The 22393-nt window shown below is 38.8% G+C and overlaps 1 protein-coding gene across 1 annotated transcript in view; it reads left to right on the forward strand.

Moving 5' to 3' along the window:
- The first annotated feature begins 2366 nt into the window (after positions 1-2366).
- The window catches only part of LOC113026255 (paired box protein Pax-6-like), a 30714-nt gene continuing 10687 nt past the window's right edge, over positions 2367-22393 (forward strand). The window contains exons 1-6 of the mRNA XM_026174811.1: positions 2367-3031; positions 7048-7101; positions 12868-12998; positions 13196-13411; positions 16017-16179; positions 19723-19875. Coding sequence (XP_026030596.1) covers positions 3019-3031; positions 7048-7101; positions 12868-12998; positions 13196-13411; positions 16017-16179; positions 19723-19875 — 730 coding nt within the window. The 5' untranslated portion in view covers positions 2367-3018. The remainder of the gene's footprint in view (positions 3032-7047; positions 7102-12867; positions 12999-13195; positions 13412-16016; positions 16180-19722; positions 19876-22393) is intronic.

Raw genomic sequence — 22393 nt, forward strand, 5'->3', positions numbered from 1 at the left:
TGAAGTCTCACATTTCATCTTATGTAGTGCTCAGATAAAATAATTACAGTGGGTGTTTTTAACATTCATGTAGACGCTGAAAATGATAGCCTCAACACTGTATTTAATCTATTATTATACTCATTTGGCTTCTCTCAAAATGTAAATGAGCCCACTGACCAATTTAATCATACTCTGGATCTTGCTCTGATATATGACATAACAACTGAAAATGTCACGGACCACCAGTCCCCGCCGGTCAACCTGCCACGTCTGTTTTGTTTTGGGTTTGCTGTCCCTCATTTCCCTCTCTGTCTTTGTGTTTGTGTGTGTGACGGTGTTTTCCTGAGCTGAAGCCAGCTACACCTGCCAGTAATCATACTCACCTGCTGCTGATGAGCCTCGTCACTCTCTCACTACTTAACTGAGTGGCTGAGCTTCAGTCAACGCTGGCTTGTTGAGGGACACGGTCAGTAAACACCAGCTTGCACAGGTGAATCCGTCTTTGTCCATCATCGGTGAGGTCAGGAGACCTGAAGGGAGAGTGTGGAGGGAGCTGAGCACATTTGTAAATATTGTTGAAAGATTTGTACATATTATGACACCTCGTGAGTGATTCACCGCACGGGAGTCAGGAAATTGCCATGGAGGAAACCATGTTCTTTGGACTATTTGCACAGTTTTGATTGTTTGTTCTCACTCACTCTCTCAAATCAGGAAGTCCTGCGTTTGATCCTGGTTTTCTGTAAACCTGACAGAAAACTTAACGAGATGCCCTGAAAATCTTCTTTTCACTAATTTCTTAATTCATACTATAAATTGAAATGTTATTACACAGCAGTGGAGAATAAATTTCATTACAGTAGATGTCTTTCTGAAAGTGCTGTAACTTAAGGAAGTAATTCCAGTTTTGTTCAATGCCATGGGCCAACACCATGCAGAGAAGCTACCTAAACTCTATTCCAACAGAGTTCGATTATCTCATTAACAGCATTATACCCTCACTGCATACCACCTTCTATACTCTAAAAAGAAAGTGTCAAATCAGAAGTGTTTGACTCCCTGGTATAATAAACATGCATCTTAAAACAAACAAAAGAAAATCTTTCCTTCGATTAGCCCAGGAAAAGCCTTCTTGCTGTATTAAAAACAAAACAAAGAAATTAGCAAAACTTGTGTAAATCTAGGACCTCTCATTATTTATCAGTGATTGATGAACATAAGAACAACCCCAGGTTTATTTTCGGTACCGTGGCCAGTCTAACAAAGAGTGAGAGCTCTGTTGAGCCAAACCTTCCTTTAACTAGTTATGACTTGAAGAATTTATTTACAAATAAAATTTTAACCATGATAGAAAAATTTCTGAAAACCTTTCCACAGACATGTCACTATGTGCAGCTACAGCTATAAATGAGACAACGATTAGTTCAACTGTGGAACTGTCTTAAAAACAAAAAGGCACAGATGACCTCTAATTTCCTGCCTCTAAATTCATAGATCTTAAATAATTTGGTCCATATTAGTGTCTCTGTTGAATCAAGAATTGGGAAAAAAAGAGGCAAAAGAACATAATTTGAAATCCATCACAATATAGTAACATTTGACTCCAGCAGATTGTTTTGTTTACGGACTGCTGGCTTACTCGTGGTTCCTGGGCTATTTAAAAGCAGAATTTATGTGTGTGTGTGTGTGTGTGTGTGTGTGTGTGTGTGTGTGTGACACACTGAAACTGCTCTCTCTCTCGTTCTGTAAGCCCCTGGAAGCTCCACCAGGAGGCGTGGCATCATCAGCTGCTGCTGAGGGTTAGCTGCTAAACCTTTTCTCTTTTTCTTCATTACCTCCAGTGGATTTAAGGACCTGTGTGCTTCACCATCCTCTGACAGATCACAGCACTCCAGTAGCGGTATTTTATTCACTGTCTACCTTCTTTTTTGAGCTGTGCTTGGATTCTTGTCTTATCCTCTACAGTACATGTGACTGATGAATCCTCTGGCTGAATTAAACACTTTCTGGATTTGGACTTACTTTTGCCTGTGATACTTCCTGCCTACTCACCTTCCCTGAGACCCTGGTATTCCTCCCACTTCCTTCCCTGTTTGCAGAGAATTTTACGTGTAACATTACAGCTCACACACTTCCAACAGAGCAGCCACATCAACAGTGAATACAGTCTTTTGCATTTACTGTTAAGTCAATACTACTTAAATGCAATTCAGTGACACAAGCTTGTTGTAGTCAGTTAATATACAGAAATAAAATATTTCAGTTTTAACTTTAAAGGGTGTGCGTTTTTTTTCAATAGTACTTTATCATTTTTCTTCAAACTGGAGCACACAATGGAAGACCGTACGAACTTTTTTACTCCATGGCCAGAGGGTGTAGTTGAAGTGAAAAATATAACTTTCCCCTCATTTCAACATGATTAAATGACTAAAAGTGCTTCAAGGCCAAATAGTAAAGTACAAAACTAAGACATGCTTAGATGAGAAATAGAAATTAGTAACACAGAACATATGTAGTTCATATTGCCAAATTCGTCACCCCTCATGACTTTTTAGTGAAGAGACCTAAAGAAACACAAAAGGCACACGAAACTCGGGGAGGCAGTGACAACAGGTTTAATCATGTTTAACAGTCCAAGCTTTTTTTACCTTTTCAAATCCGCTGCACGAACCACTGAAGCAATCCAGGTCAAAACCCGCCTGTCCAAAGCATGTGCATGCAGTTGTAACAATTTAAAGCACTATCTCTTTAAATGTTTGCCAATTTTACCCAATAAATCAGAGTAACACATGCAAACTTAGCCCATACCGTTCAAACCCTCCTCCCCATCTTTTCCACTCTTGGTCCCCATTTTCTCTCTCACTGGCACAGCCCTCCCACTTGTCCTCCTCTCTCTCTCCTCCTTCTCAGAGGACCAGCTCTGTGTCTCTATCTCTGTGCACTTGTCTCTTCAGTCAAGAAGAAACTAAGTGAAGGAAAGAATAGAAGAAAGAGGTTGTTGGAAAACTAAACAAACCAAAACTTTGATTCTGCAACATGCCACAGAAAGGTAAGCTTGCTCACTCTCTCTCTCTCTTAGTCAAGGATGGAGTTGAAAAGTTATCGCGCTATAACGGATAAGGTTGAAGGGTGAGAACCAAGTGCTGATGTAAAAGCATTTTAGCTCGTTAGGTTTGTTTCTTTGCTATTGTTGTTGTTGGAAGAAAGAGAAAATTATCAGAAGCGTTACGCTAACTGGTACAATGCGTGAAATGGCAACATTTATCTTCTAATTGTACTCGGTCCCCCTTTTAATTAAAAATAATTAAATTACCAAAAAACAGAAGAACGAGAAAAAGAGAAGAAAGACGGAACATGTAACGGTGACCAACTTTTCCAAACAAGCCCTTCCCCTCTTTTACTGTAAAAAACGTCATTATAGACAGAGAGAAGTGTTGTTTTAAGTGTGCGATTTAATTGATTTAAATTTTTAAGATTTTTATTCATTGATTGGTTTTAGGTTTAAACTCCAAAGACATTGATGTGTGTGTGATCGCGGGCCAATGGCCTCTGCACAGGGCCGGATTGCTGTGCTTTGTTCAGGGTTATGTTCTTTCAGACTAAAACAGCCGGGTCAGGAAGAAAAGAGAAAACAAACAAAAAAACCTCCTTCTTTTCATAGTTGTGCGGTGCGGTGAGCGACAGGTGATCCCGGCCGCTGTGGACTGAGCCGCTGCTGCCTTCACGCAGGACAAGGTTTCCCCGAACTTTACCGCAGAAAGTAACGAGAGTGTTTTTTTAAAAAAAGCAGGAGCCTTAAACTCTAATTTAACTAATAAACTTAATCCCGCCTTTTCCTTCATTGCGATTGGAATTAAACAATCCAGCAACAAAGTTGTCGGATATTATGGGTATGCTGGATATTCTGTTTAAACCCATAACAAATGGGTTACATATAGGAATATATTTACCATACAATTTCTACCACCCAGAGATTGTTGCGCATCCTCTATTGAACAGTTATTAAATATCAGACTTATAAGGACAAATGAACAGTGGTGAACACCGCTTTCTAACACTTTTACGCACTCCCCGCGTTTCTACCGAGCCTGGGCGTTGTTTGACACTAGACTGGCGATGTTTCATTATATTATAACAATCATATCATCATCGCGATCATAGTGATAATGGTAATAATTGCCATCTCGCTAAAACGATTGTATTTAAACAGTACTGAAGGGTCAAAATAAAACACACGAACTTCATCACCATTTGTAGCCACTTGTTGTCTGTAAAGACGGCATCTAAAATATGCAGGAGGTATCCTTCCTTTAGCATTTTTAAACAAACAAACGAAAAACAAACAAATAAAATCCCCCAAACCCTAAAACGACAGAATGTGGACACTAACCATTAAAGTTACTCTCGTCAGTTTATTTAAACCTATCCACGATCACACTGTGGGAGAAGACCTTTGCTTTTTATTTGAATGTTTTTTTTCTTTTTAGGCCTCGACTCAAAATCCCTGTTTGGAAAACGGAGCACATTTAAAAATACGTCACCTCAGAAATTATTTCAAAGTCTACCGTTTGCTGTCATTGTACTCTCATGCTGTTTTGACTGAGATGATTTTGAAATCCACAGGCAGTTTACGATAAATATTTTCTTAATTGATGATCTAATTAAGTCAGTCGTTAATGAACATCTTAATCAAATTGAAGCCAATTAAACGCATGATTAATCAGGCCGGAATAAATTCATCCAGCGTGCGAATTCAGAACATATTATTTTTGTGTGTGTGTCTAAAGAATGAGAGCGAAGTGGGGCTGCTGCCATATGTTGTACTGGGGACAGGAGGATTAAGACACGTGTCTGCTCTGTGCACCTGAGTCACATCTGATACTTTGTTCATTTGACGGAAGCGAGAAAATGCCTCCGTCTTTATGATGAAAAACTAGAATAGAAGGCGTTCTTTTTACATTTCATGTTCCACGTTAATATTTTCAATTAGAAGCTAACCGAATACCGTCAGTTAGTTATATATATGTGTAACACACAGGCTACTCATCTACCCAATTCAATTCAATTCAATTTATATAGCTCCAAATCACAACAACAGTTGCCTCAAAGACCCTACAATAATACAAAACTAACCAAATAACAACCAAACTACCAGCACTAAATACCAAATTATATTCAGATGTACAAAGTACAAAGTATAGATCCACAGTATGACAGTGTATGTGTTCCCTGGTGACCTAAAAGACCTTGATCGTGAACACACTGCTTAATTATGAGCTACCAAAAAGTCCAGCCTCTTGATACTTTGCTAAATGAAGTGGGAACAGATTCCAGTAAAAAGTTATTTCTGTGGTCTCTTGTAACTGATGTGGCCTAAAGCTTTAAGTCGTACCGGTCAAGAGCTATATGGAAACGCTGTATATATAATAAAACACACACACACACACACACACACACACACACACACACACACACACACACACACACACACACACACACACACACACACACACACACACTCCTGATTTCAAATTTTCAAATTGAAATGCTTCTCTGTCTCTCTCTCCCCGTCTGTCTCTCATATCCACGCAGTGAATGCAGCTGAATGAAACTTTTATATTGTCATCACTGCGTCCAACAGAACTCTTTTATGTCAGTTGTACTGGTCAAATTGGGCTCCCCGCTGCGTTTTTGTGTCGCGAGTTTTTTAACGAGCCGCAGCTAACGAGGCGACGACACTAAAACCCCGCGGACACACAAAGCCCGGCGGGTATTTACCGAGCTGAGCCGCCGCTCCGCTCCTCCGGCTCTTTGTCTTCTTTCACTGGGAGAAAAGCCCGAGTTATAGCGGGAACAAGGTGCCACAGTCGGCATGTGTATGCGTTTGTTCTTGTGTGGAGCTGCTTAATGTTCATTATGCAGGTTGTTAATGACAAGCGCTTAAGAGAAAGCTGCTTTGAAGCCTTTCTTGGTTAGGTTTTTCTCAACTTAACCTAATAGGGCTGTGATTTTGAGAACAGGGGTGTCATGTGTTTCTCTACACGTGAATCACAAAAAACTGCTCCTATTGCTCTGCCTAATCATGCTTTCATAATGGTGACTTATTTATTGAATGATTGATGAGGGGCTCTCTACTAAAGATGAAAACAATTCATATCTATATATATTTCAGCAGGACGAAATTACTCGAAATTATGTTGAAACGGCACAAAATAAAGGATTTTTGTGCAAAACTTTGTATCTTGTGACAGAATACTATGATCTCATTTAGTTGTAACACAAGTCTGAATTGACATTTTTCTATAATTTATTTTTAGATTATTATTTATATATTTTGACTATTATTTTATTATGATCCACATGTAATTCCAATAATGAAGAATAAAATATGAAACAAAGCTGAAAAAATAGTTTGTCACTTAGACAGCTCAGTGGTTAGGCTATTTGGCTAGCTAGGCTATTTTCTGTATTTAATTAAATAGTCACATTTTCCCCCAAAAGAAATATTTTCGTCCTGTAAATTTATAGTATTGCTGGAGATATTTTCTTAAAAACAAAAAAAGAAACTTGAGAAAAAGATATTATTGGGTGTTTTTGCTTGATCCTTGTCTGTGGTACAACTACTTCTCACTCCTACTTTCTACATGACTAGACCTATTTCTTTGGAGCCATATAGTTTTTCTTACTAGTTTTAAAACATGTATGCAAGAAAATATAATAAATGGTCAGTCAGGTAATTAAAAAAAGAAGTATAGAGAAGGATTCTTTGTACATTTTAAATCATGCCATTCCATAAATCTTGAGTTTGAGCGCTCATATGTGCATTACTACCAACCATAGGATAGCTAGTCCACCATCCAGACAAGGTCTTTTTTTCAGTTTTATCTAATCTTCACCCCTATAAAGATCTTAAAAACAACATAGTCAGTAATCTTCTATATTGTTGCATAAAGTTAATGATGCAAATCTGACCTTTAGAGATTCAGGTTATTCTTTCTTGCAATTCACTATCCAGGTAGAGGCATGTGTAGTACGCTGTTTCTCACATCTTCTCTGTTTGTGCAGATTACAGAAGTCAAACAAGCTGGGAGAGTGGTGTGGCCTCCATGATGCAAAACAGTAAGTTTCTTCTCAAAAGTATATGTTGTTCTTATTCATTTTTAATGTTACTTTATCAAAAAAAAAAAAAAAATCAGGTCTGGTGTTATCAAGGGTTATAGCGCTATACATACATGTAGAAATCTCTAACCTCTACAATCATTTAAAATGTTTAAGTCACTGACTGTAATTCTGTCACACTGGAAATGCTTATGTTGTAATAATAACTTATGTTGTAATAATAACTTATGTTGTAAAACAGTTTGATCACATTAAATGACAATTCTGGTTTATTGCTTTGTGGTTTTTCTATAGCATCAGTGTACCTGGCAACAATATGAAAAAAAGTTGATCGTTGATGTGGAACAGCTTTATGAGTCCTTATAGTGACTTTCAGCTTATTGTTTTTCTTGTAATCAGCTTTTTCTGGCAGAAAACTTTAAAAACGACTATATCTGTCCATCGTGAAAGAGCAGACAGAAACAGAGTCAGATCTGAATTAATGTTAGCCTCACATTCACTAAGTGGTCAGAAATCTGACTCCAAATAATTCATAATGTCATCGGCACGCGTGCCGGACATGTAAATAGCAAAGCTGCCTCATGAAATGCACATTCCCACACACACCAAATATAAAGGAAAACATTTTCAAAATAAAATAGCTTAATATTTGAAAGTCTGTATACGTGATGTAGTGAAGAGATTATCTACCAGACCTGCTGCGCAAATGTGGTTTCAGCTACTCTTAGTTCATCATCTAATTAAGTTTTTTCTTCTATTTTATTTTTTAAGCTTACTTTTCTTTAACTTTATTTTCCAAGTGATCAAAAAAGAAATATTTAATGACAGGTTTGGAAGGTCATGAATGGACGACGGTAAGATTAAAAACAGTCAGATAAAAGCAAATGACAGAAATTAAAAACATTTAAAAACAGAATATTATTCCTAAATGTCTGAATGGTTGCTTTTATTATTAGATCCTTAAAATGACTAATATTTATTTGCTTAGATCATTAATGCCTTAAGATTTATTGATGACTGATTAGCATACAGTAGTCAACATAATTCAGTGTGCAGTATGACCTATGAACACACGTCTGAACCCGACAACTCATTAAAAATAAAAAATCCAAACGGAAGACGACTTTGATTTATTAGGTCTAAGAGTTACTTCTAAACAGAATTCTTTAAACTTGAAACTAAATAGGAAACAAGTGAAAGACAAAAAAGTCACAATTGAGAACAAAGATTATCACTATACAGTGGTAATTGCAAAGATTGCTGTATAAAACTGCATATAAAAATGAATTGTTCACTTATTAATTGTGGGATCAGTCGTGTGTTTCTGAAGTCTCAGACAAATTCTGGATTTTAAATTTGAACATGATGATGATATTTGGGCAAGAGTGTGAATCTGAGCTTCTAGCTCAGGAAAGCTAACTACGTACATTCGTTATTCACTGTGTTATTAATTCGAATGCTAATTTCAGTTACAGGGCAACATATCCTTTCGGTGAAACTTAACCTTTCATCGTTTGTTTCACTAAGAAAAACAAAGCATTAAAAGACTTTTACGTGCAGCACACTTAACAACAGCCATAGCACTTATGAACTCTGATAATGAATATTTGTTTAATAGTGTATAAGTAATAAAGGAATGAAAAAAAAAACAGCCATAAGATGTGGGATTCAGGTAATAAGCTGCAGAATCATGCTGTTGCTGTTACCAGATTCATGTTATGTGCACGGGAAGAGGCCAGTTATAAGTCAGTTTCTTTATGAAGATGACAACTGACAGTTTTGCTCCTCTACAGAATTATGTTGGATGTGTTATTAGAACAACTTAAAATAAGTTTAAATAAGTTGCTGTTACCACAATTACAGGTGTTACCAAATCATCAAGGAATGAAATGTTCAATATTTGAACTTATGTCAACTGAATAGAATTTTTACTGTAACATTTGCCCTTTTGTGGCTCATTGGCTTGTCATTCCTCCAGCCTTTCACTCGAGATGCTGGACTGAGACATGGCTGAGACAGCCTCATTCTTTGCATCAGCTTTGCGTAGTCTGACCTGCATCCCCTCCCTTCACACCTTACATTGTCTTGATGTCATATGAATGTTGTCTTCTGGTTTGTCTATAAATGTTAACAGTTTGCATTTGTTTGGCACTTTTCATATATCACCTCTAACTGTATAGGCGGTCCATAGATATATTGCTGCACTATAAAAAAATCTCTGTTTCTCCCACTTGTTCTCTGTGGTAAAAGGTGCAAATGTGCACACTTCAGGAGACAGTTTGCGTTTGGCCCAATATAAAACTAAGAGCAAGTACAAGTGAGAAGAGGCCAAACCTTGAAAGCAGCTCAGTATGTTCCCCTGGAGTATCTCTTCTTCCTCTGCCTAGAAGGAGGTCTAAGAAGTGTGCTGCTTCTCAGTAGCCAGAAATAAGCAGTCCAAAACAGAACAGATTATAATGCAGCAACCCTGAAAATGGACTGGAACTTACAATACTTTTCTCCTCTGAGCAGTCAAAGTGCTTTCTACTGCAAGCCACATCCACCCATTTGCACGGTACTTTATTCGATACCTTTAAGTGTTTTTTATCTATCATGCACACACTTCAGTACCCTGCCACTCATCTGGAACTGTAACACTGACCTTCCTATTGGCAGACCTGCTCTACCGCTGTTGCTGTGTGGTTTGGAGGTTTTAGATAATCGATTTTCCAAAACACTGGTCATGAGAAGCTAAAACCTAGCTAGCTTTGTCACAGTTACCATCGCTGGAAAGTGTAACTACATAGATGAGCCTTGAGTGATCTTAGCAAAGTACACAATAATACAAACTAGCAGTTTAGTGGTGTGGTGATTAGTGCTGTTGCCTCAAACATTGACTTTAGGAAGCTCCTTAGTTCAAGCCTAGGCTGGGGCCTTTGTGTTAGGTTTTACTGGCACTTGCATGGCTTTTCTCTGGGCAGTATAAAAATATGTATGGGTTATCTGCTTATTCTAAACTGTGAGTGTCATTTGTTGTGTCTGTCAGCCCTGTGACAGTCCAGCGTGTGTTTGAACTCTAGCGGTAAGACAGCTAGGATAGGCACCTGTGAGCCATAACTGGATAAGTAGGAAAAAATAGATGCATTACACAGCTTTATCAAGCCGTTTCTTTTGTAAGAGAAACTAAATCTTAACCGCGCTGCTGTTACAACATCAAACATTTATGTTTAAAGGCAACAACAAACAATATTTTTCCTGTTACTAGAATGTTTGATGGGAAACAGCTGTGCTGTGTAGACACTGAACAACGGAAGGTTTGAATGAACCATATTCTTGTTTTATTTGAAGATCTTTGTCAATGAAAGCACTACACTGTTAAAGTGAAAGTTAATTGAAGTCAGGTTCAGTGTGAAAGAGCTGATTTAATGTGAAAGCTGCTGATCTCTTCCCAAGAGCCCACCTGCTCTTGTTTTGTGTGTGTGTGTGTGTGTGTGTGTGTGTGTGTGTGTGTGTGTGTGTGTGTGTGTGTGTGTGTGTGAGAGAGAGAGAGAGAGAGGTCCAAATTGACTCCATATGTCTGTCTATTAATTGTGTGTCAAGAGAGGAAGGCCTGAGTGTTTCCCTGGGGAAGTGGGACTGTGATTAACATTTTTCAGTAAAACTATCAACCCCAAAACACAAAGTGAACATGATGTGAGGCAGCATGAAGGACAATTAGAAATAATGCAGTCTCACACCTAAAGTCAGCAGTAACCTCTGTGGAGGCCGTGACTCTTTCTATAATTTAATTAAGCAGAAGAGCTGTTCAAAGCCAAAGCTTTGACAGTGCGAGGTTTTGTGGAGCACAAACCTTTTGTGATCCACTTGATCCACTTGTTTTTCTAGCTGAGAAGCTCTCCTGCAATAGAGGAGAAGACTGGGGTCTTCTCTGTTGTCTGCATGCAACTAAATGAACAGACAGCTTTTTGAATTGCACAGCTGATTATTTTATTAATCATTATTTAAAGACAAATGCAGAGACATGCAGAGACCAGAGTAGCATTTGCTGGTTGCAGGTTACTGCAACAGCTACTGCAGCCACCCATCATTACTTTTCATTGGTATATATGAAATATATAGAAACAGGATGTCTGACTTCTCACATAGAGAATAGCTGAGGTAATTTTTTTTCTTTCTTTTATACACTGGGTGTGATTTGGCAGGTGAGGAAGGTGGGATCCCCCTCACCCATCTCCACCCTGCAGGCCTACATGTCCCTACCGCTGCTATATGCTGCTGGCTGGATGGACGGATAGATAGAGGGATGACATTAGTAATAAAGAAACAAAACTCTAACAGAGTATATGTTTGTGCATCTAAATGACTTCTGCAAAAAAACAACAACCTTGCTTTATCTTTGTTTGTGTGTGTGTCTTTGTGTATTGGATGGTTGTCTGATTTATTAATCCATGAGGATTTAAAAAAAATCTGCAATATGCTTCCCCCCTCACAGCCATTAATACACAATAGACAATTGAATCAGCATAAATCTCTACTTAACCCCAAGAGTGTCACGGCACAGCATGTGTCAGCTCCCGCCGCTGAAACATTTCAGACCTGCAACATGTTAAAAGTGTTTTCTGCTTCATTCAAACTTACTTTACAAAGGAGACTGGAGGTTGGACTCCAACCTAAGCTGCTGCAGTTCAGGAATAATAAGGATGATCACATACAGCTATTGCTATAGATCAATGAATGTGAGCACATCAGAAATAGATACAGAGTAATACTCAAAAAGTGCAACAGCAGATGTGTGTTGTTTTCACCTGTGAGTCTTTATGTGTGTATGCTTGTTTCATCGTGGTAATCCTGAAGGAAACTTCAGTACTTTAGCAAATGCTGTAGTTATTATCTGTGTACAAATAAAGTACTCCTTTGTTCACTAAAACAAAAGTAATTAAGCATACAATTTCCAGGTAACTGTAACTGGATGAAAAGTGTAATGACAAACCTGTGACCACCACAGCTTTCTTGTATCTAATGCAAAATTATGCACTATAATTTCAATTTTGTTTAACCCAATATTGAATGAAAATGTGGCCCCCAGTCTGGAGGAATTTGAAAAGGTGGTGAATTTAATGTCACATCAATGATCCCAAACATTCGAATACATGGAAACATTATGAAAAAAACAACAAACAAAAAACAAAAAACAAAACAAAAAAAACATAATTTCATTGTACATGTACAATGACAATAAAGGGCTATTCAATTTTATTATAACTTGACTGAAAAAAGAGCTTTCAATCATTTTAAAGAAGAAGTGCAGCAACAAAAGGCCTGGGTCAAAGAAGGCTAAAACGAAACATGTTTAACGCATGGAAGAACATCAGAACATAGTTGTTTATTTAACTGATGACAGAAAAAAGACAGATAACATTTGGAAATGCTAGACATTACTATATGCTGTACATGCAATAACTAAAATATATAAGGATACCGCAAAAAACACAGTGTCGGAGGAAATCTTTCTATTTATGTTCTCATGTTTCGGGTTGGTTTTCCTGCCCTTTTCATCCACTTGTTTCATTAGTGCTGCTTTTTTTTATTACTTTGGGCCTCTGCTGTTATAGAGTAAAATAAGAGTAAATAATACAGTAAATAAGTTGCTGAAAACCTTTGTGTGTGTGTGTGTGTGTGTGTGTGTGTGTGTGTGTGTGTGTGTGTGTGTGTGTGTGTGTGTGTGTGTGTGTGTGTGTGTGTGCACGTGCATGTGGGTATGGTGGGTATGTGGGTATATCTGTGTAGGCCACAGTGGAGTAAACCAGCTGGGAGGTGTGTTTGTGAATGGGAGACCTTTACCTGACTCTACCAGGCAGAAGATAGTGGAGCTGGCACACAGCGGTGCTCGACCATGTGACATATCCAGAATACTGCAGGTATTGCAAGGTGGTTACAACACCACAAAAATATCCATCACATGTCATACAGAAAAATGCAAATTCTTGCTAGACATTGTGAACAAATAAAAAATAGAGAAGTATTTTTTTCTTTTCTTTTCTTTTCTTTTTTTACTGGCAATATATAATTGTTCCAAAGATTGTCTAACAAAGATGTGTGTTATTATGTTGCCCAGGTGTCTAATGGCTGTGTGAGTAAGATCTTAGGCCGGTATTATGAGACAGGTTCAATCCGTCCACGGGCCATAGGTGGGAGTAAACCCAGAGTGGCCACTCCAGAGGTGGTGGGAAGAATTGCTCAGTACAAGAGAGAGTGTCCATCCATTTTTGCCTGGGAGATCAGAGACCGACTGCTTGCAGAGGGAGTCTGCACCAACGACAATATACCCAGTGTAAGACCCTTCTGTTTTTCAGCAAAGTCATGTAATTAAAAATCTTTCCATGACAAGGTAGACTAATCATTAAAACCCCCTTCACCATATTTAATTAGATATTTCATGTAAATTTTGAGTTTACTTTTATTTGTATAGAAACAAATGACAAAAATAATTGTCGCAGGGTGCTTGTGAGTTGTTTTATGAGACGATATCTATTGCGGTGACATGCTGCAAGTGGGGTTGCTACATATATAGAAGCATTATTGTCTTTAAAAGTGTCTTTAAAACAACACTTCACTCAAATAATAAACCTGATCTGACTGTGGACAGCCACTGTATTTACTCATTGTTAAGTCATATTGTTAACAGTCCAACAGAAAACTATAGGAGGCTGTAGCAAATTCTCCCAGTAACCACAGAGAGGGGAGATTTTAACTACACAAACGGCTCCAGCACACAGGAACAATGTTTACTCCTCCAAACAGCCCAGCTCTGAAGCTTTACTGCTTCTGTGCTTCACTCTGTTCATCCTCCAGCCCCATGCCTACAGTATGGAGAGAGAGAATGATTATCAAATGCACACCAGATGTGCCACTCTCCCCATCCTGCTCCACCTCTCCCTCTTGCAGCCGAGCCTCATACCCCACCACCTGACTTAACCCACTTAACTTACCCCCCCCCCCCCACCACCACCACCACCACCACCACCACTATTTACTACACTGTAGCACATTTACAATCAACAGTGCACCAGACTCACAAGCATTTATTTTGTACCCTGCTATAGTGGGTTCACATTCTGACATTTTCCTGCTGATGTAAACAGATAAATCAATAGACTGAATATGGAGCAGTGGGCAGTCGACCCCACACACCCAATGAGACATAAATGCCCACTAGGCCTTAGTTTGAAGCACTGGTCTGCAAGATAACAGGGAGAAAGAAGGTTGGGGTGTTTCACCCTCTCAAATGCCATCTGGAACCAGTCCGCCCATTGGACCAGATGTGAGACACCTTTCTGGGTGGGTCAGAGGGGCCTGCGAAGTTTGGGATAAACCTCCCCATAGTAAACAGCTAACCCCAAAAACTGATGTACCTCTCTTTGATCTTCATCTGTGGGCAGGTTGTAATGTGCACTTGCCTGCTGCAAAAGTGGTAATCCAGATACTACACCTCTCTCTGCACACTTCTTTGGGTTGGTAGTGACTCCAAACTGCAACAAGGACTCCAGCACTGCAGCTACCTGCTGCATATGCTCAACCCAGGTGTTGCAGTGTATGATCATGTCATCCAGGTAGGAGGCAACATATCCAACATGGGAGGCACCCAACCAGAAGGCATTGGAAGATGGCTGGAGCACCAAACAAGCAAACAAAAGCGAGTATGACAAATTGGTGCACAGTGGAGAAGGCATTATTCGCTTGGTCTCTGGAGATAAGGGAATCTGCCAGTAGTGTTAAATTCCAAGTGCCTAACCAGTCCAGGAGCTCACTCAGCCAGGGCATGGGATTAGATATCACCTTAGTCCATCGAGAATCTGGTTCTCCCCTCCATCTCCAGCATGTCTTTCAATTCTTTTAGAACTACTTTTCATCTCTGTTCTGACAACCTACAGAGTAGTGACTGAACCATCATTCCCAGGGAAGTCTCACCATGATGCTGTATGAGATTAATGTGACCTGGCAGAGAGGTGCTGTGTTGTGCTTGAGACGGAAGGGATTTCCTCCATGGTGCTGGAATCGGATATGTAGCCTTCTGCCCACAGCCTGCTGCTGCGTGGTCCCCCGCATGGATTCATCTGTGACCGCTGCCTTCAAGCTTCCTAGTGACTTATCCTCTTCACCCAGTCTGCTGTTTCTATTGACAGTCCATCCACAAACTGCTCCAAGACCACCATTTCCCACAGCTGCTGGTCTCTAGTTGCATCTCTCAGTTACAACCACCATGTGGCTGTGTTTTTCAGCTCCTGTGTGTAAATGAATGAGGAATGAACAGTCCCCACTGCAGTGCCTCTCAACTGGCAGTGATGATCTTTGGGGGGCCAGTTCAGTTCACTTTCCAGATGACTGGAACCCAATTTCCATACAATTTGAGCACTCAAAGTGCTTTTCTTATGACAAGCCTCATTTACACATACATTCATACAGTGCTTTTTTCTAATCCTAAGTACTTTTAATGATCATACACTCAAACTTAGATGGATGCATCTTGGACAAGATCAGGGTTCAGTATCTTTCACAAGGATGTTTTTGAACTGCAGGTTGGATCAAACCACCCGCCTTCTGAATAGCAGACTGATCTCACGTTACCTCCTGAGTCACAGCCGCCCTGAAGCAAGTAGGAAGTGCACAGCCAACTCCTCTGCCAGCATCTGTGCCATATCAGCTGCTTGCTGCACTAGCTGTGATTCCAACATTTCTCCTACTGTTTGCAGTCTAGCAGCGTACCTCAATAACCACAGAGAGAGGAGATTTTAATTACACAAACACTTCTTTATTATCAAGCAAGGAGGAATCATTACTTCTGGCCCTGCACAAGTGCTACATCCTCAACCCACCAATGACAACAATATACAACTAAAGTGTGTCTTATGTAATTATGTTGTTGTGTTTGTCACCAGGTTTCATCAATAAATCGAGTGCTTAGGAATTTGGCTAGTGACAAGCAACCAATGGGCACAGTGGGAGCTGAAGGGATGTTTGACAAACTCAAGATGCTCAATGCACAAAGCAGCTGGGGAGGACGCTCAGGATGGTATCCTGGGACAGCACTCTCTGCCACTGGTGAGACATTAACTCAAAGTAACACTGCGATTCTTCTTCACTAATTCGTTCACAGAAGAGACGATTTCAAATTTTACAAAAACCAAATGTTTTGAATTGGTGTTAAATTTTGGTGGGCTCATGTGAATTGTAGCCATATCTGACATGTGACCAGTGCGGTCTTCTGCTGCTTTAGCCCATTTGATTCAAGCTGTGAGTTTCAAGTTGTGAGTTAGGAGATGCGCTACTGCATATATTGGTTAAAAGGACTGGTTATCTGAGTTACTGTTTGTCTGGCCATTCTCTGTTGACCTCTGGCATCAATAAGCATTTTCACTCCATGAACTGTTGTCTGCTGTCTACAGATGGTTGTGTGGGACATCCTAATAAAGTAGAGGTTTCGGAAAACTCAGAACAGCAATGAAGCAATAAAGTGACCTGGAAATGTATACTAATAGTAGAAGGACAACAAAATCAACAGTTCCCAAAAGCGCGAGTAATATTGAAATATCAATAACCAAGGTTCCACACCTACATTATGCAATCACAACTGAGCAAACTCAATTGTGATTAGCAGTATGCTCCAAAGGTTATGAGGGCTTCAATTTGAAATGAATTGTTCTAACTCATGTGCTGTGAATTATTTTCTTACTGTTTTCATACTTCACATTTCCACCATCCATTCATGCTGTCAGTCATTTAGCTTATAGCTGTTATCTTGCATTCAATATTGTCTCTTCTTCTCTTCACACATTTTCAATGTAATATCTTCATATAAAGCAGGTAAAAGACACCATTTTAGAAATTACAGGGCTGTTTGTTTGCTCTCTCAGTTCTCCAAGAAACTGCAAAACATTTTGCAAAGAGAGTAGACGGCTTCATGAAACAGATCAACATCTTTGGCATTACAGAATGAAGATATATCTCAAACCATCTGCTCATATGAATAAGCAACATGTAGAGTCTCAAACACAATGAAATGTATGTTATTATTTTTTGAGATTACAGTAGTTTTTATAGTAATAGTTCTAACCAGAGGTGGGACCAAGTCATTGTTTTGCAAGTCTCAAGTAAGTCTCAAGTCTTTATCCTCAACTCAAGTCTCAAGTCACTTGTGTAAAAGTCCGAGTTAAGTCACAAGTCTGAAACTTTGAATTTCCAGTCCTTTCGAGTCTTTAAAAAAAAAGGGGGGGAAAGCATGTTGCAGTTATATGCTAAATGTAAATATTAGACCATGTCGTTTTAAAATCTGTGTTTTTCTCAACACATGACGAAATAGTAAACTTAGAAAATATACACAAATTGTGAAATTGCACCTCTATAAAATGCAGCTCAATTAAACCTAGCTCCAAGAATAATTTTCAACGACAGTTCTGAGATAAGCTGCATGTTATTCTTGGATGCGCTCGTAGGACCGGCTTTAAAATAGCATGACAAAAATATCACATTAAAGTTAGTTGACATCACAAAGTTAGATGAAGTCAGCTATCTCATCGTAGCAAAAGAGAAGCACCACCTACCTTTCTTTATGGAACTTCAACTGTTGGACAAAGTTGGAAGTTGTTCCATCTCTGTCTGTGATTCTCTTCTTGGATGTTTTGCATATTGCATTTCGTTTGTTTGTTGACTACTTCATAGTTTATGTACCTGAAAAAAATAACTCCTTGCAGCATTTTTGAGCGTTTTTTTTTTCTTCTTAAAAAAAAATCTGGTTAATTAGATTGGCTGTGCTACAGCTCACGCACACATACGTACGGAGTGTGGTTTGAATAAATGAATGAATGAATTGAATTAATGGTGCACACTTTCTACATAATATTCTATCCATCTATCTAGACACAGATTCCTTAACGTCAACAAATTTCATTCAAAACGCTCACCGAAGAAATCATTTCTCATCCAATGACAGCATATCGCCCCGATTTATTAACTGGTGTATTTACTCTAATACGGGTTTCCTTTTTTGTGTTATTTCAATGTCACTATTTAAACTACACTAAAAGTGCTGAAATGCTTTCTGGGCATTTTACTTCATTGTAAATTCATGCAGTTCCCCATTTTATGTTTTATCCAAACACACAAAGAAGTTATCAACTTTGACCCAATGTGCTGCCACAGTGCTGTGCTATACTGCTTTACAACAGTTCAGATAATATGCTTAGTAGGTTAGTTGGTCATTTTAAATGGGCTGTGTCACTGGATTTATAAACCAGCATTTGCTGCTAGAAAGTGTTTTGTACGAGTACAATATGAGTGACATCCAACAGCAGCAAACCACTGTAAGAAATGATGTGCTAATTACATTTGTTTTTCATAATTGTTTTCATAACAGGACAAGCCAAACAACTATTACAAAATATGTTTTAGACGTAATTTTGAAATTTTGTATAATTTTGCAACTGTTTGCTTTCAAAGTAAAGAGTCTGCCCTACTTCACATTAGGTGCCCTATAGGTCATGCTTTTCCTTGTGTTATTACATTTAGTGGTGGTGGCAACGTGACAAGATTTGAACATTTTATCAAATTACAAAAAAGTTATTTCCCCCAGTGTTTTGTTCAATGGCAGTGTGTTTAAATAGATTGTCCACATGCAAAAATGTTTACATTTTATAGCGTCGATATCTGCAACTTGCTTTTCTTTTCCTTCAATTTGTGTGGATGAGGGCCCCATTTGTTGTATGGAGTAGGCTCATATGCTGCTGCCCCTCCTGCAGCACCCTGGGAGTACAACAGTGAAACAAAGTCATGCTATACTACCACGGCTGCTGCCTTCCTATCCATCTACAGCATGTTTGTGCCTGTGTGTGTATGTGTGCCAGAGGGAATGGGGGAGTCTGCTCTCATTTCCATCTCTTTCTGCCTGACTGACTATGACACTGAGCAATAGCTTCATTCTGTTGTGCAGCGCTTGTCTGTTGGGGATAATGAATAATTAGGCTAGCACCACAAATAACATGCATTCCACAGGGAGCTGGAGCTCCTGTATGCTCAAAGACCAAATTGTAGATCTCCTACCTGATGTGCTTTTAAACTCAATTGGTTTAATTTAGAGATGTCAGAAATATCAGGTTATCAGCTAGTTACATGAAAAAATTAATACATTTCATGTTATTGACACAAGTGTGTATCTAAGACATACCCCAGTACATGATACCAACTTAAATGGAGTCTCCCACTTCCTGCAGCACTCCACAAGTTCACTTCAGTTTTGGGGGCTCTACTCTAAAATTCATGGTAAGGACATAGTGCATGGATAAGGACCTTTCTACAATAAAGACATCCCTACATACAAGGTTTGGTTGGAGCAACACAGTATTGATGTCTTCTACTGGCTTCTTAAATCTGGTTCAAATTAGTTAATAGTAACATAAATTTCTTCTGAATACAGTATAGTACCAAGATGCAATATCATCTGGTAATCAGATACAAGACCTTTATGTGCTGAAATTCCAAAGTCTGACAACATAACATAGTAAGATTTTTAAAAAAAAATAAAAAAAATGAAACACTGGAGTAATGTCATGACATTTGGTGTGTGTTTTCTTGTTTTCTTCTTTGGTGCAGAGTGTCCACAGGCAGAGGGAGGGGAGAACGCAGTATCAGTTTGTACCAATGGTGAGGACTCAGAAGAGACTCAGATGAGACTACAGCTGAAGAGGAAGCTCCAGAGAAATAGAACATCTTTTACACAGGACCAAATAGAAGCACTAGAAAAAGGTAATTTCTGGCATTCACCATAACATCATAAAGCTACACAATACAACCTCCTATATGTGCCTGCTGATTTTGCCAAAACTGGAACTCTTCCTGGAAACTCTGTCCTTTGTGAAATGTGTTAAAATGAATTCCATTAGTTACATTTTTTGTAATGCATGCATTACAAACTAGTTTAATATTTTTTTATCCATCTTTGCATGAAAATGGATAATGAACACTTTTCTGCTGATACCATAAACAACACAAACAAAAGAAAAGAAAGAAGGCTGCAGTCTGCATTTAAGCGCTTAGATAAAGACCCTCTCCAAGTATCCTGATTTTCCCTTTTTTTCCTTTTAATTATTTTATAAGCCTGACTTTTGAATCATATCTATCAACTAGACTCCAGTTTGATCATGTAAATGGAGAGTCTTCTTCAGTTCAATTCAATTCTTTATATAGTGTTAAATCACAACAACAGTCACCTCAAGGCGCATTATATTGTAAGGTAGACCCTACAATAATACATACAGAGAAAAACTGAACATTCATATGAGCCCATACGAGCAAGCGCAGTGGGACTTCCCCGACAGTAGGAAGGAAAAACTCCCTTTTAACAGGAAGAAACAGGCTCACCAACACGAAGGGGCGGGCATCTGCCGTAACAGGTTAGGCTGAGGGGAGGAAAACAGAACAAAAGACACGCTGTGGAACACAAGCAGAGATTAATGGCAAATATGATTCAATGCAGAGAGGTCTGTTAAGACATAGTGAGTGAGAAAGCTGACTAAAGAAGAAGAACTGAATGATTTATGGGAGTCCCCCACCAGCATACACCTATTGCTCTAACTATATGCTTTAGAAAAAAGGAAAGTTTTAAGCCTAATCTTAAAAGTAGAGATAGTGTCTGTCTCCTGAATCCAAACTGGAAGCTGGTTCCACAGAAGAGGGGCCTGAAATCTGTAGGCTCTGCCTCCCATTCTACTTTTAAAGGAACAACAAGTAAGCCTGCAGTCTGAGAGCGGAGTGCTCTAACGGGGTGATATGTTAATATAAGTTCATTAAGATAAGATGGGGCCTGATTATTTAAGACCTTGTATGTTTGTATGTGAGAAGCAGGATTTTGAATTCAATTCTTGATTTAACAGGAAGCCAATGAAGAGAAACCAATACAGGAGAAATCTGCTGTCTCTTTCCTGTCAGTACTCTTGCTGCAGCATTTTGGATCAACTGAAGGCTTTTCAGGGAGTTTTTAGGACATCCTGATAATAATGAATTACAGGAGTCCAGCCTGGAAGTAATAAATGCATGAACTAGTTTTTCAGCATCGCTCTGAGACAGGATGTTTCTAATTTTAGAGATGTTGTGCAAATGGAAAAAAGCAGTTTTACATATTTGTTTAATATGTGCGTTGAAGGACCTATTCTGGTCAAAAAAGACTCCACGGTTCCTCACAGTGTTACTGGAGGCCAAGGTAATGCCGTCCAGCGTAAGAATCTGGTTAGACACCATATTTCTAAGATTTTCAGGGCTGAGTACAATAACCTCTTTATGCCTTGACTGTTGTTGTGATTGGGCTCTTTATAACTAAAAGTGAATTGAATTAGATTCAAATACCAAGATTAATTATGGAGGTCCACTGGGTTCTGTAATAGACCAATTTTGTTTACATTATAAATGCTTCCCTCAGGGATTATCCTTAAAAGGCATAGCATACATAATTTCCTTAGGGATTAATAAAGTATGCTCATTCTGATTCTGATACATTTTCACTGCTATGCAGATGACACCTACCTTTATCTATCAATTAAGCCAGATGACAGATACTAATTCGTTAAACTGCAGGAATGTCTTAAAGACATAAGGGTTATGATGACCTCTAACTTCCTGCTTCTAAATTCAGATAAAACTGTGGTGTGGATAAAACCTGTATTTGGGCAATATCTCTAAAATTAGAACCATTCTATCTCAGAGTGATGCTTAAACTTAGTTCAAAAACCAGTGATTCATTATTATCACGTTGTTCCCTAAATTTCCTAGAAAGCCTTCATTTGATCCAGAATGCTGCAGCAAAAATTATAACAGGAACAAGAAAGAGGAAGTATTTTTCTTTCATATCAGCTTCTCGTTGTTGGCTGGTTGTTAAATCCAGAATTGAGATTAAAATCCATCATCATATCTGAACCCCCATAACATAATACTGTCCTAATAGAGCTTTTCACTCTCTGATTGCATCTTTAGTTGTGGTTTCCAGAGTGTTTAACAGTAGAATCGGAGGCAGAGCCTTCATCTGTCAGACCCCTTCTTTTGGAGAATCTGCTCACAGTTTGGATATTGAAGAGAGGCACATTCTCTACTTTTAAGATTAGGTTTTAAACTTTCCTTTTTGATAAAGTATATAGTTAGGGCTGGATCCTTATCACTGGGCTGTAGTTCACGGGGTAGAGCAGGTTACCTACTAATCGAAAGTTTTGTGGTTTGCTCCCTGGCTGCTCCAGTCTGCAAGCCAAATATCAGTGAGCAAGATATAAACCCCAAG

The sequence above is a fragment of the Astatotilapia calliptera genome, chromosome 7, assembly GCF_900246225.1.
Source record: "Astatotilapia calliptera chromosome 7, fAstCal1.2, whole genome shotgun sequence".
NCBI classification, from domain to species: Eukaryota; Metazoa; Chordata; class Actinopteri; order Cichliformes; family Cichlidae; genus Astatotilapia; species Astatotilapia calliptera.